Source organism: Homarus americanus, unplaced genomic scaffold, assembly GCF_018991925.1.
Source record: "Homarus americanus isolate GMGI-L3 unplaced genomic scaffold, GMGI_Hamer_2.0 scaffold20465, whole genome shotgun sequence".
NCBI classification, from domain to species: Eukaryota; Metazoa; Arthropoda; class Malacostraca; order Decapoda; family Nephropidae; genus Homarus; species Homarus americanus.
The window spans coordinates 2,160,283-2,175,807 of record NW_024756914.1 but is presented as its reverse complement, the minus strand read 5'-3'; the positions used below and the strand labels follow the sequence as shown (position 1 = coordinate 2,175,807).

At 44.8% G+C, this 15,525-nt stretch overlaps 1 protein-coding gene across 3 annotated transcripts in view; it reads left to right on the top strand.

The window, feature by feature from the left end:
* Positions 1-15,525, top strand: part of LOC121857099 (probable maltase-glucoamylase 2) — a 34,198-nt gene that overhangs the window by 11,696 nt on the left and 6,977 nt on the right. For all 3 annotated transcript variants that reach the window (XM_042352972.1, XM_042352971.1, XM_042352973.1), the window contains 16 exons: positions 139-275; positions 601-686; positions 2,170-2,219; positions 2,939-3,097; positions 3,350-3,452; positions 3,740-3,813; positions 6,450-6,632; positions 8,071-8,231; positions 8,496-8,673; positions 9,882-9,984; positions 10,137-10,305; positions 10,711-10,780; positions 11,028-11,180; positions 13,747-13,881; positions 14,120-14,236; positions 15,166-15,289. In XM_042352972.1, coding sequence (XP_042208906.1) covers positions 139-275; positions 601-686; positions 2,170-2,219; positions 2,939-3,097; positions 3,350-3,452; positions 3,740-3,813; positions 6,450-6,632; positions 8,071-8,231; positions 8,496-8,673; positions 9,882-9,984; positions 10,137-10,305; positions 10,711-10,780; positions 11,028-11,180; positions 13,747-13,881; positions 14,120-14,236; positions 15,166-15,289 — 2,002 coding nt within the window. The remainder of the gene's footprint in view (positions 1-138; positions 276-600; positions 687-2,169; positions 2,220-2,938; positions 3,098-3,349; positions 3,453-3,739; positions 3,814-6,449; positions 6,633-8,070; positions 8,232-8,495; positions 8,674-9,881; positions 9,985-10,136; positions 10,306-10,710; positions 10,781-11,027; positions 11,181-13,746; positions 13,882-14,119; positions 14,237-15,165; positions 15,290-15,525) is intronic.

The window sequence follows — 15,525 nt, the reverse complement described above, 5'->3', positions numbered from 1 at the left end:
GTATATGTGACGTCAGACCCATGAGGTAGACTCCTACATTGTCTCACCTGGGAAACAAGTCGTGGGTGAGAGACACAGGTGAAACATGATAACTGACTCATTAATGACTTGACCTGACCTGGCTTGATTTGGTCTCAGGGGGAGGCGGTCAACCAGCTGGTGGATGAGGGTGTGACGCTGGTGGTGGAGGCGCCTCGAACCCACGTCCCTGTGTATGTGAGAGGCGGCGGTGTGCTCCTTACCCAACGACCCCGCTCCAACACCAAGCTGGCCAGGTAAGGGAGAGAGGTTAAAATAGGTAATAGTTAATTTAAAAGACAGAAAATAGATACAGTGAAACCTCAATATAACGAACTTTCCTTCCATATAATCCGTTAGATGGGGGAGGTTTCACATCTAACAGACCCTCGATATAATGGATTTTCTTCTCCACATAGTCCACTAAATAGAGGTTTCACTGTAAATAAATATAGATAAACAATTTAAAACATAAATAGGGAGACATACATGTATACTGTATATCAATAGACAGGTGTAATACATAACTACTGTATACATAACTTAATCTAATCTATAACCCCCCCTGCCCCCCACCTGAAGGAGTGAACCCCTAGGACTGGTGGTGGCCCCAGACCGGGAGGGGAATGCTACCGGGACGTTGTACTGGGACGACGGCGAGGAGCTGAGTGAGTGTCTGACTGACGTGTTCTTTGTGTCGTATTACCTGAGATCTAGGAACTATTTACCTTATATAAATACACAAGTGTTTCAAGTACAGGTGATATTAATTGTCTCTGTCCGGTGTCATATTATAGCACGTAGGAGGTCTCTCTCTCTCTCTCTCTCTCTCTCTCTCTCTCTCCACTCTTTCTTCGTCTTTGTCATCTCTCTCTCTCTCTCCACATACACCAAGATTACCCAACCATGATCTTTGTATCTCCAATTGAGTCTCTCGAGTGTTCATACCTGCAGAAGGCGCGACGAGGAGGTATAGATGAGGTGTTATGAGAGGTTTGTCCCTCTCCTTGCCAGCCTCAAGACACTCACGGTCACACTGTTACCTGAAGATGTCTAACACACACACACACACACACACACACACACACACACACACAATAAACTAACCTGACCCAATATGACCCAAGATGCACAAATAAACCTTCAATTCGACGCTGTATGAGAGGTCAAGGTCACAAGAGGTAAATATATCAGAGGCCAGAGGGACTCACGTGTTAACCCTGGTCATAATAGAGGGAGATTGGGGCAATACATGACCTCCAGCGTACAATAGTTAGCTTGACACGCCCACATGGTCTGACCTGACCTCCGATTTGGGGTCACAGTGTATGTAATAATAATAATAATAATTAACGGTTTATTGAAAAAGTTCTGCAGCCCGAAGGCTGAAAATATACATTGGACATAAATGACTTATTGTATGTATGTATGTATATGTCTTATCGGTAACATAAACAAAATAATCTCTTATGGCTTGTGATGACTGACAGACACATACACACTGCTGGCAGTCACTCTGGCTGTCTCCCTCACTCACACTAAACTCTGAATGAAACTCTCCAACACTTATGAATGAAGACCCGGGCGTGGCCATAGTATTGATGACGTAATATGACATCACAGCTTACGTCACCAAGGGGCGGGGCAACCAAGTGAGGAAGGTGGACCTGGAGTTAATTATAAGTAAACATACAGTATAATTTATCTTTTATTGTTAAATTTATGTTCGCAATACAGAAATGGGGAGCGAATTTCATGGCTCATCTCACCATTAATCCCTCCCTGGAGCTAAACACTTGATAGCTGAGCAATAAAAGCTGAGAGGTACGGTATTTTGGGTGGGTTTAACAGCTCCAGGGTTCATGATTAATAGTCGTGTTTGATAGAAGAGTTCAAATTTACCTGGAAGTTTTAAGGCAGGCATTAGCACCATCACCCACAGGTCAAGTCATGTAAGGTCAAGTCAGGTTAGGTCAATTTGCAGCAATTATAATATTAGTATCTTATAATATTCTCACCAACCAAATTAACACCTGTAAAATATGATATTATAAACTGTATCAATATCGTTCAATTTATTCTTTATATAATTTTTATCGAGCAATTTATTCGTATTAAGTAATATATAATGAATTTATTTCTTTTCCTCAGATCCTATAGGTAGCGGCAGGTACTTCACAGCTGATGTAACTTATTCCAATGTAAGTACAGGTAAACAGGTCATTAGTACAGGGAACAAACAGGTCATTAGTAGGTCTTCCATTGTCTGGCTGTGTCTCCCACTCTCTGTCTGCCTGTCTGTCTATCTATCTTTGTCTGTGTACCTGTTTTCTGTCTGCCTGTCTGTCCGTGTCTCTCAAATAGACAGAGAGAGAGACAAAACCACACACTCCATAGAATTCTGTCTCACATTTCACCACAAACATCAAAAGAATCTCAGCCGAGCCTCCACTTGATGGCATCTTAAATAGTCCTCAAATTATAAGAAACCTTTTTCATTTCATTCTTAATTAGTGAAAGAAAAAATGAAAGTTGTAATCTCGCTTTAAAAAAATACCAATACAAAAATCCTAACTCAAATTTAAACCAGAAATTTCTACGTCTATTTAGATTTTTTGAAGCGTATTATATTCTGATTAGAGCTACGAGGGAGGAAGGATTGTTGAGAGTAGATTAGAGGGAAGGATTAGGATTGTTGAGAGTAGATTAGAGGGAAGGATTAGGATTGTTGAGAGTAGATTAGAGGGAAGGATTAGGATTGTTGAGAGTAGATTAGAGGGAAGGATTAGGATTGTTGAGAGTAGATTAGAGGGAAGGATTAGGATTGTTGAGAGTAGATTAGAGGGAAGGATTAGGATAGAGCGGATTGGTTAGGGTAGTATATTAGTGTGAAGGTTTAAGACACTCTCACCTCCTGCAGGAGATCATCACGTGGCAGGTGACTCGTGGTAGTGAGGTAGCGGAGGGTCTGCTGTTGTCGGAGGTGAGGGTGTTCAGGGTGGAGGGACGACCTACTCAACTCCTGGTGGACGGTCAGCGATGGACGACAGGTGACTGGCACTATCACCGCGACACACAGGTAAGGCACTGGATGTTCCTTAATCAGTCAGTCACAATCTGAAAGTCAATTAATAACTGTCAAAAATTCAGTAAGTCAATATCCATCGATCAGTCTAGTAATAACAAATCATACAGTCAGTCAATAACAGTCAGAAGTCAGTCAATAACAGTCAGGAAGTCAATAACAGTCAGAAAGTCAACAAGTCAGTGGCCATAGTTGTGAGTGAGCAGCATGACAGGTGTTGGCTACAGGTGTTGGTTGTGTCCGCAGGTGTTACAGATGTTTGACTTGGCTCTCCCCGCTACCCACAACTTCACCCTCACCTGGACCGAACAGATGGACTTTAAGATCCCTTGTCCTATCTCTTATAAAGGTATGTTGAGTCTTAGTGACACTCTCATTACTGTGGCTGGAGTAATGATGATGATAGTGATGATGATAATAATAACAGTAATAATGATAATAATGATGATAATACTTAATACACCAAAAATAATACTGATATTATTATTATTATTACAGTATTATTATTGTATTGCGATTCATCATCATCACCAAAAATACTATTATCATCACTATCATCATCATCATCAATACTATCACCATGTCTCATAATTGCAACTGGCATAAACTAACTGTTCAGTCTCTCTCACTTACCAGACTGGAGCGAGGACGAGCCAGTCACTGAGGTTATGTGTAAGGAAAGGAACTGTGTATGGGAACAGTCAAATAAGGTGAGTCTTAACTCTCTCTCTCTCTCTCTCTCACACATATCTAGTCAAGGTTGAGTCTGTGTAATATTTCTGCCATTTTGGATATCAATTTAATATATATACCGTAGTTGCAGCAGTTAGCCATCAGATGCGTTCCTATAACATAATTTTATGAGGGCAATTTACCTTAAGATTCTTCAAGCATAAACGGGTCTTAGGAATTCCCAGGCTAGACTTTGAGAGATACCAGTAGCTGTTTCTGTACACGCGTTAAGTAGTCCCTATATAAGTGGAAGGTAAAGCATGTGAACTATTTATATTAATTACCAAACTTCGCTGTGTTGGTGGGCGAAGCTTAACATTCTTAGCACTAGTTTTTCTCTCTCTCCTCTGCGTGGATTACTCTCCCTACGAGGTGTTACGAGTGATGGTCGACGCGTGTGAGGCTATATCGTTAGTTAATGGAGGATGTTATCAGGTTATGACACACACACATTTTTAAATTACTCTTTCTTTTCCACACCCCCCTTTCCTTCCCTCCATCCCACGCAATCTTTTCCATTCCCCCACTCATCCTATCTCCCTTCCACCTAATCTCTCCCTACACTTATTCGCCCTTTTTCCCTCCTACGCACTCTGCTACACTCTCCCTCTCTTCCTCCCACTCATTCTCTTCCCCAGTCACGTCCACTCATTTTAAAACTCTCGAGTATCGACACTTTCCCTGCCATCGTGTACAGCACCACTACCACCACTACTACCGGCACCACCACCATCACCACTACCACTCTCACCATTACTACTAAGCGAGTCGGATGATAAGTTAGGTCAGATCACAGAATACTTCTTTCTTTTGAATTCAGGGATAAAGGAAAGAACAAAAATATTTACACAAAACTTTCACTATTCGCCGTCAGTAATGTACAAATCACCGACCCTGAGCTTTTGATTCACACTACGACGAAAAGTTCCCAGCTCAAACTCTCAGGGAAAATGAGATGACTATTTTTTTTAAACTTTGTAAATGAACTCCTGAACTAACCTCACTACCCCCTCAACCGCCCGTCCCATCCCACACCACCCCACCCGCCCGTCCCATCCCACACCACCCCACCCGCCTCCCATCTCACCATCCCACCCCTCTCCCCCATCCCACCTCATCTCCCATCCACCCCATCTCTCAAAATCACCCCTTCCATCCCCCCTCCCAGTACAGGCGGGGTGAGGGTGGAGGGAGGTTAACTGTAGTGAACTGGTATTTTAGAGTTTGACTTTACCTGAATATTTACCCGAATAAGTTTCTCTTGTATTACTATTACTATTATTATTATTATTATTATTATTATTATTATTATTATTATTATTATTATTATTATAATAACCACCATTACCACCACCACTATCATCATCGTTTTACCACTACCACCACTACCACCACCACCACAACCACCAGCGCCAGCACCACCACCACCACCACCACCACCACCATTTTACCACTATTTTCCCTCGGAAGTAATCAGTCGGACTCAGAGTTGAAGGTTTACAGTGGTGCCATCATCCTAATGAGGAACAAGCTTGCTAATACTGTACCTGTATGTTATAAATGCTGAATTATGTCATGGATTTACTTGTTGTAGAGTTTTGACATGTGGCGTCCCATAGTGAAGGAGTTAGGTTAGGTTAATGAAATCAAAAGTGAAAAAAAAATCGTTCACTGCCACTCATTAACCTGCACTTTAAATAGCAGAAAAATACGTATCAGTGAGGCCAGGAAGGGCATCTGCTGAACTTACTGCACACAGCTGAAAAGACTCTGGGAAAAACGATTTAGCTTCTATTGAGGTCTTTTGAGTGGCTGGAAGTGGAGGCAGTATTGAGAGGATGTGTAATAATATTAAATGGTTCATTAATAGAGTTGCAGCCGGTGGCTAAAAATATACAAACTTACATGTGATTTAGACTTAATAATATACGTTAAATACATTTACAGGGCTGTACAGTACATAAATCAGGAGCTCTTTATTATTTTAACAATAGATGGGATGGTGCTGTTCTTATATCTATCGGTGCAGGCTCTTATGGACTGAATTTTGTTGTAGTGGCGGACTGCGCGAGATGGGCGGGGGACTGCCGGTGGCAGTAGGTGGCGATGATGAAGGATGGTGCAGTAGTCCACTGCCAAACCCTGCAAGTGCTTGGTGGTGGAGGTCACTGAGGGATGGCATTTTCAGGGTGGAGAGAGCTTTGTTGTAGCCGAAGTAGTCTGCGCCGAGCATGATTCTGCAGTCCCTCTTCTGTACCTTCTCTAGCTGACGTTGCTGGGTAGAGTTGAGAGAAGACGACAAGGCTGGTGATGCATACGTTAATTTGGGGAGAATAAATGCGTTATAGATAGTCCTCAGCTCTGGCGTGGGTGCCCCAAGTGACCTGAGTCGTCATAGCATGTAGAGTCGGTAGGAGGCTGCCTTGATTGTGTTGTTTACATGGGCCTTCCAGTCCAGTTTGTGGTCTATTGTGTTGGTGTGTGTGTGTGTTGTCTGGTGCTAGAGGTGTCGACACTTTCAGATTTAACCTTAACACCTTCAGATTTAACCTAAACACCTTCAGAATAACCTAAACACTTTCAAGTTTAACCTAAACACTTTCAATTCCCGCAGATACAGTGTTCGATTCCTCCACTGGTTGACTACGGCTTCGAGTTCGTGGACGGAAAAGTGGAGGAGACGCAGAAGGGGTTTAAGACTCTCCTGAGGAAGGCAGGGTCCTCATTCTACGGCGGAGAACTGGAGAGACTTACCTTCGAAGTGTTTCTTTACAGCGATGACACACTCAGGGTCAAGGTAGGTCCGTCAGGTTAGGGCTCACTAAACCAAGGGCTCTAACCTAATCTACTAGACCTAAGTGTGTGTGTGTGTGTGATAGACACACACACACACACACACACACACACACACACACACACGTACGTCTTTAGTCTTGATCCAAAGTGATTAAAGTGAAAGGTCGTAACAGCTCACTTAACGCCTCCTTCAGCAGCCAAAAGGATCGACGAAGCGTGGGAAGAGGGAGGGAGAGTGACAAGGAAGGAAAGGAGAGGACGAGTGATGAGGAAGGAGGGAGAGTGATGAGGAAGGCGGGATAGTGATGAGGAAGGAGGGAGAGTAATGAGGAAGGAGGGAGAGTGATGAGGAAGGAGGGAGAGTGATGAGGAAGGAGGGAGAGTGACGAGGAAGGAGGGAGAGTGATGAGGAAGGAGGGAGAGTGATGAGGAAGGAGGGAGTGAAGGAGGGAGAGTGAGGGAAGGAGGGAGAGTGATGAGGAAGGAGGGAGAGTGATGAGGAAGGAGGGAGAGTGACGAGGAAGGAGGGAGAGTGATGAGGAAGGAGGGAGAGTGACGAGGAAGGAGGGAGAGTGAAGTGGAAGGAGGGAGAGTGAAGTGGAAGGAGGGAGAGTGACGAGGAAGAAAGGAGAGTGACGAGGAAGGAGGGAGGACCACGTCAGTACGGGGTTGGGCTACTGGTCCTGTGATCTTCGTCAGCACACAGTGTTAGGGGCTTTACCAGGACCTCTTCTGACATCTCTCTGTTTCTCCTCAAGGTACTTGTCCCTCTCCACCTCTTGGCTTCTGAGTCTTGGCTTTGTACGTGTAAGAGGCCACCAATTACATCTCCTTCCCTGTTTCCCCCTTTCCCTCAACTTTTCCTCTTTCCCTCCTTCCCCCAATGCCCCCTCATTCCTTCCCTCCCTTCCACCCTCTCTCCTTCTTTCCTTCCAATCCTCTTTCCCCAACACCCACTCTCCACCCTCCATGCCTCCATCCCTCCCTTCCTTATACTCCTCTTAAACTGCCACCGTCAACCTGGGGACATTAATTAACTCGCACTGTTGTAAGACTCGGAGATGAAGGAGGTGTGAGGAGACTGAGGCCCCAGCAAAAATGTTTAAAGCACAGTTGTCTGTTTTCGCTGTGAAATACTTAGGATGTAACTTCACAGGAAAAAAAATATCTTGTATATACTGTACCGAGTCGCTGGGCGGATTGAAGGCTCTACACTCCTGTTTACTTTATGACACTGCTTTAATATCTTTGTTGAACCTGTGTACAGTTTTTTATCATTATTTACAAAGATAAACAATAACAAGAATAAAAATGTTGAGTTTTAGTGCCGCCATTCCTTCACTTTCCACCAGATTCACCGAGACTTTACAAGATGATCACTTGTGACAGCTGATATACACTGACGTTTACTTTAGATTCATTGTCTCCTTCTCACACAGTTCTACCAGGAGGGAGCCGCCCGTCACGAGGTCCCCGTGGAACTTAATCTGCCTACCACTGGGGCCAAGAACCCCCTGTACGAGGTGGTGCTGCCCCATAACCCCAAGGCTGGAGACCCCTTCTTCTTCTACGTCGTCAGGAAGGGCACGGGCACCATCTTGTGAGTTGGAATAGTTTATGTTATGAGCACAAACAGGTGTGACACGACCGGGTGTGTTGGTACACCTGGTGAAGGATTCTTACGATGAGAAATGTTAGTAATACGACTACTCCATCTTGACAATGAACAACTACTCCTCCTTCACACTAAACGACTACTCCATCTTGACAATGAACAACTACTCCTCCTTCACACTAAACGACTACTCCATCTTGACAATGAACAACTACTCCTCCTTCACACTAAACGACTACTCCTCCACAGGTTCAACACCAAGATCGGCGGGCTGACGTTCTCAAATCAGTTTCTCAGCATCACGAGCCTTCTGCCCAGTAAGAACGTGTATGGCCTGGGGGAGAACGCCCACGACAACTTCAGACACGACCTCAGCACTGGCAGGCTATGGCCCATCTTCTCCAGGGATGAGGGACCTGCGCCTGGGGTGACTATTACTTGTCGAGTCCTGAGGCTATAATGTTGGTTTAATTATGTCTCTTCCCGCTCATACTCTTCTCCCCCCACTCTATTCTCCCCCATACACTCTCTTGTCCTCCACACACACTCTTCCCCCCACACACTCTCCCCGCACACACATACACTCTTCCCCCCAGACACTCTCCCCCCACACATACACTCTTCCCCCACACACTCTCTCCCCCACACACACTCTTCCCCCACACACCCTCTCCACACACTCCCCCTCTCCTCCCACACACACTCTCTCCTCCCCACACACACACTCCCCCACACACTCTCTCCCCACACAAACACTCTCCCCCACACACTCTCCCCCACACATACACTCTCCCCCCCCACACACCCTCTCCACACACTCTCCCACACACACACCCCCCCCACACACTCTCCTCCCCCACACACCTCTCCCCACACATACACTCTCCCCACACCCCCACACACACCTCCCCCCACACATCACTCTCTCCCCCCACATTCTTATATCCCCTACGCTGTCCATTTTCCAACAGCTCACCCTTCAATACCTTGCCTCCCCGCCTCCTCCCCTCCCCCCTCACCACCACACACACCACAAAGCCATCTCACCAGAGCGGATATTTCTTACTTTCAATCTTGCACGTCATAAAACTCTCTCTTGGGATACATCAAAGGGAGGGACGAGGTTTCTTAGGCAACTCCTTTATCCCTTATGTGTAGGGAGACCAGGAGAACCCCCTTAGAACCCCTTAGAACCCTTAGGTGGTGTAGGGGGACCTAGAGAACCCCCTTAGAACCCTTAGGTGGTGTAGGGAGACCAGGAGAACCCCCTTAGAACCCCTTAGAACCCTTAGGTGGTGTAGGGGGACCTAGAGAACCCCCTTAGAACCCCTTAGAACCCTTAGGTGGTGTAGGGGGACCTAGAGAACCCCCTTAGAACCCTTAGGTGGTGTAGGGAGACCAGGAGAACCCCCTTAGAACCTTTTAGAACCCTTAGGTGGTGTAGGGGGACCTGGAGAACCACTTTAGAACCCCTTAGAACCCTTAGGTGGTGTAGGGGGACCTGGAGAACCCCTTTAGAACCCCTTAGAACCTGAAGAACCACCCCATAGAACCTGTAAGTTGAGCTGACATGACTAATATATGTCTGTGTTGTGGTTATACTGTATACATCTGTCTGTATGTCATGTCTTACAGGAGGGCGAGGAGATGAACCTGTACGGTGCCCATCCTTACTACCAGTGTGTGGAGAATGATGGTCTGGCCCACGGTGTGCTGCTCCTCAACAGTAATGCCATGGGTGAGTATGGGCGTGTGTGTGTGTGTGTGTGTGTGTGTAACTCTATGTACAATATATGAATCAACTTTAATTTGTATTCAACGTGATGGACTATTTTTATTAATCTCTCTCTCTCTCTCTCTCTCTCTCTCTCTCTCTCTCTCCTGCACCAGACTACCAACTCCTGGACTATCCTTCCATCACCTTCCGGACTCTCGGCGGGGTGCTGGACCTGTACCTGATGCTGGGACCTGGCCCTGAGGCGGTGGTCAGTCAGTATACAGCTCTGATACACCGTCCTATTATGCCGCCATACTGGGCCCTGGGCTTCCAGCTGTGTAGGTAAGGGGTTTCAGGTGTAGATAAGGGTTTACAAATGTATATAAAGGGTTTCAGCTCTGTCTATCTGTCTCTCTCTCCTAAAAACATACAAAAACAAAAGAAACACCTTCACATTGTAGGTTCAGGACTGCCCCCAGCTCTATAAACTAAGCAAACAATCACAAGAGTCTTTGAAAATCCTCCACAAAGATGTAAAATAAACAAGACAGATTAACACCACGAAGACATCCCCAAAAATTACGTTCCCCTCACTGGATCTTGGGGTCTTGGGGTCTTGGGTACAGGTAGTATTAATTTTAATCACCTGACATAGAGATTTCAGCCTCAGTATTATTTCACAGATACAGGTGTCAGAACTTGTCTCTCCACTCACACAAGACCTAACTCTCCCTCATCACTTGACAGGTACGGCTATGCGTCCCTTCAGGAGCTGCAGGGGGCGGTGAACAGGACGAGAGACGCCGGGATCCCTCAGGTAAGATCTTCGTCAGGTAGGTCCTCTGTTTCAGATAAGATCTTCGTCAGGTAGGTCCTCTCTCTCAGGTAAACTCCTCTACAGGTTATATTAACTTACAATAACAAGGAGACAGATGACCTACCTGGAGAAGAGCCTACCTGAGATGATCACTTTTAAGAAGGGATCCGAGGACACACACACACACACACACACACACACACACACACACACAGCACCTAATGACACCCTCCTCCTCCTCCTTCAGGATGTACAGTACGGGGACGTTGATTACATGGACCGCAGGATGGACTTCACCATCGACCAGGACAACTACCAGGGCTTCCCAGAGTACGTCGAGCAGATGAAGGAAGACGGACTCAGGTTCATAGTCATACTCGACCCTACTATCAATGCTGAGGTGAGAGAGAGAGAGAGAGAGAGAGAGAGAGAGAGAGGATAAAATTAATTAAAGCAATAAGAAAAAGCCAATCAAAGGATCAATGGAAACAGGTATGTGCAGCCTGAGTGTAATCTTAAACCCTGAGAGAGAGAGAGAGAGAGAGAGAGAGAGAGAGAGAGAGAGAGAGAGAGAGAGAGTATTTGGATTTAGATGGATTAGTAAAAAAACCGAACACATCCGGATTCAAACAGACTCGACGAGAACGGAACAAATTTACATTCCTCTTGTCCTATATTTTTTCTTAATCAAACTATGCTGCCGCTGTGAATTTTTTCTTCGTTAAGTACAGTACTGTGATTTTCAGCAAAATCTAATTTTTGGCCCAAAACCACCAATAATGTAAGTCTTACACCTTACATAATTTTTGACCAAAATATACTTTTTTCTCAGAATTGAAATTTAAGGGGTTTAACTAATTAAGTACTTTCAGAATAACACACAAACCCTAAATCACACCTTTGAAACCCATAATTGATGAGTAATTAGCAATGAAAAATTTGAGTAAAATCTTTCAAGGGTCATTTTGGCGACTAATTACTCTGCAATCGAATCGTGGACCACATATTCATAATCAGCAAGCGCAGGAGTACCCATACAGGGTATTCAAATTTGGCCAGAGTTACATAGTTGAGAGGCGCTTCCGTGTTCCACTAACTCCGGGTTCACGTGACTTTGGGTTCGTATACCCTCAGGAGTCGGGTTTGTTTTCATATTATAGGGTGAGCGTCCCGAGACCGCCATACCATCTCTCATAAAATGCGTCGTATGATTTTTTTTAATGTCTATTTATCATGTGAGGTAAGGTTATGTGGATGACTGGAGACACGAGAAGTGGGAGGATACAACTATGTCTGTTTATCTCACTTTCCTCCTTCCTCCCCTTCTCTTCTCTTCGTCTTTCTCTCCCTCCCTCCCTCCCTCCTTCCACCTCTTCTCTCTCCCTTTCTTCTGTTCTCTCTCCTCCTTCCTTCCTTCTCTCCCTCCCTCCCTCCCTCCCCCTTCCTTCCATCTCTTCTCTCCTCCCTTCTTCCATCTCTTTCTCTCCCTTTCTCTTCCCCCTTCTCTCTCTTCCTTCTTCCTTTCTCCCTCCCCCTCCCTCCTCCTTTCTCTCTTTCTTCCTCCTCCCCCTCCCCTTCTCTTCTTTCTCTCTCCTCTCTTCCTCACTTTCCTCTCCATCTTTCCTTTCTCTCTCCCATCCGTATCTCCCTCCCCCTCTCCTCCGTCATCACAACCACGCCCACTAGAGCTGCCCTCCTGGTGTCCAATACAATAAAACAAAAGACTTATGGAGGATTTAGAGAGGCGAGCCATCTTCGGTATCATTTGTATGCATGAAATTCCTTCCACCAGTACCCCATCCTCTCATTCCACCCTCTAGGCCCACCAACCTACCTCCCAACCCATCCCATAGCTGGATATTATCACCCTGGCACACCTCTCTCACTGCTGTACTCCTCAACACTGCCCTACCAACCCGCTAGTTGGACTGAGAGAAGGTAAGGTTAAGTGATGTCCTTTGTATTCATGATGTTCCTCTGTTTGGTTCGTGAGGTGTGGTTATTGGTGCCAGGTAACAGTATCAGTTATTAGTATCAGGTAACAGTATCAGTTATTAGTATCAGTTATTAGTATCAGATATCATAAATAAAATAAACACCAATAAGAATTAAATAGATACATTTTTAATTATGATCAAAACATTACAAAAGTCAACAGGTAAAGTTATAATAGAAATTAATAGCAACATGTTGATTGGTTGTGTTGCAATATGGTAATTTAAACCTTGCAATATGTGTACGTGTTGTGTTATTGATGATTATTGTTGTTGTGTGTTGATGGAATTGTGTTGTTTATGTTAGGGGAGAATGACACGGCTTTAAAAGTGTGTAATAATAATAAACGGTTTATTAATAGAGTTGCAGCCGGTGGCTGAAAATATACACTTACATTTGATTTAGACATAAATCAGGAGTTGTTTATTATTTTAACAATGTGTGTGTGTTACCAGCAGTAAGTGGAGGCCGAATAACAATACTTCCACACGCACAATATTAGTTTCTGAAGTACGAGAGAAAATGCAAACAAAATCAGCCCCAAACTCCTTGTTTTTCTTTCATAATTGTATTTGCACCAACTCACTCGTCTGTTATGAGCTGCGGAAGTAACCATAAATTTCAACTTGAAGAAACTGTGTCTAAAGGAGAAAAGAACAAGTTTAATATTTTTTTGGCGTGTGGTATTTGTACAGCTGTCTTGACCAGGAGGGAGGGTCGGGAAGGGGGCCATTCTCTTGCTTCACCAGGGGTAACTGTACTAAACTAGTTGGGGAGACGAAATTTATATTCCTAGTGTGTGTGTGTGTGTGTGTAGTTTCATATGAAGATTACCACCATAACGCTAACCTAACTTAACATAACCCCAGGTAGCGTTAAGGTAGTTAATCGTCAGGTGAGATAAACAGGTGTTACGAATCTGCAGGTAATCTCTACCTGCCCGGGTTGATTAAAGTGTTGTGTACCTGCAGTTACCGAAGGAGGAGTACCCGACACACCACCGAGCCCTGGAGGCGGACGTGTACATCAAGTGGGCAGCTGCTACTGACAGAAGCGTAGTGCAGGAAAATAACGGAGGTGATCTGGGCAACGTTATGCTCGGCTACGTGAGTCTTTGTCTCTGGTCTTTGGGAGAGTCTTTGGGAGAGTCTTTGAAGGTCTTAGGAAGTCTTGGGAGGTCTTTGGAGATAGGTGGGGCATGGGTCTTGGGGTGGGACAAGGGGTCCTGAGGGCCTCTTATCATGTTAGAAAATATAAATGAACGAATACCTGTTAGCTCTCCCTCCTTCTATCTCTTCCTCAGGTAAATTCTCTCCCTCTTTATCTCCCCCTCTCTCCCTCTAGGTGTGGCCGGACAACAAGACAGCCTTCCCCAACTTCTTCAAGGAGTCGACTAAGGATTGGTGGGTCCAAGAGATTACCTTCTTCTACAACACACTCAAGTTTGATGGACTCTGGATTGTGAGTACTTGATTGGAAATGGTTTTAAGGATTAGTATAAAACAAGTGATTCTATACTCTAATAGATATCGGATTGGGCTGATTGGACAGTCTTTGGAGAAAACTCATAGATTAAATTAGGATAAATTTAAGGTAATATTTATAAGTTGAAAATAAAGATGAAAGACTAGTGAGAGGAAAGTTAAAAGGGTTGTATAGATCAAAGGGTTATTATGACCGTGTCTCACTACCTGTCCTGTCAGTTCATAACAATATTACTTACTTACCTGGAGAGTGACCCTAGTTATGTCACCTGTCTTTATATTATCTGGATGTTGAGTTAATTTTTGTCTACTCCGAACATAATACAGTTGAACCTAACCTAACCTAACTTAACCTGACCTAACCTTACCTTACCCTACCCTACCCTAACCTAACCAAACAGCTTTTAAATAATACTCCAATCAGAATCCTGTTTCATGTCTGGGTTTGGTTAAGTAATTACGGTCGAGGTGGGAACGAGGCAATCACCACTGACACATTCCGCTTAAGTTAATTATGCAGGGTATGATAATGATGACTGACTGCATTAGGGAGTAATTAGTGAGGTATTCATCAGGGTACTGTCCTCATCTGATTATATTTACCTGAGATCTGAGTCACCAGGTAAATTGAGGTCCCAAGTTGTGCTTATAAATTACGTGAGAGGAGTAAAATATGTGCGTGCGTGCGTGCGTGCGTGTGTGTGTGTGTGTCGGTATTGAGTCAGATATTTGACACTACTACCACCACTACCACCATAAGCCATCACTATAGGAGGGGCATATATAGTGTAGATATAATGCCATATATGCTCACAGTATAACCATGTATATATTTCTTCCAGTACTAAGACTCCCCCAGTACTAAGACTCTCCCAGTACTAAGACTCCCCTTCCCTCCTCCCGCAGGACATGAACGAACCGGCCAACTTCGGCACCAACGAGAACAAGCCTTGGAACTGGCCACATGACCGCCCACACTGGAGCCTCACCTGCCCTACCTCTACCTGGGACGACCCACCTTACCTGCCCAGTAAGTCTCCCCCAACCACCATCCACAACCTACCTTCACCACCACTATCATTACAACAATCCGTCATCACCACCCTCACCATTACCAACCCACTCCCCACCACACACAGTTTCTCTACATAATTCTCCCCACAGACACAACAACATCGTCTACTCTATTATTTAGCCCCCAGTGGTGGCACAGGTAAGACTAGACGACCAGGTGAGGTCTCTCAGGATGTTGTGTCGAGTTGTCAG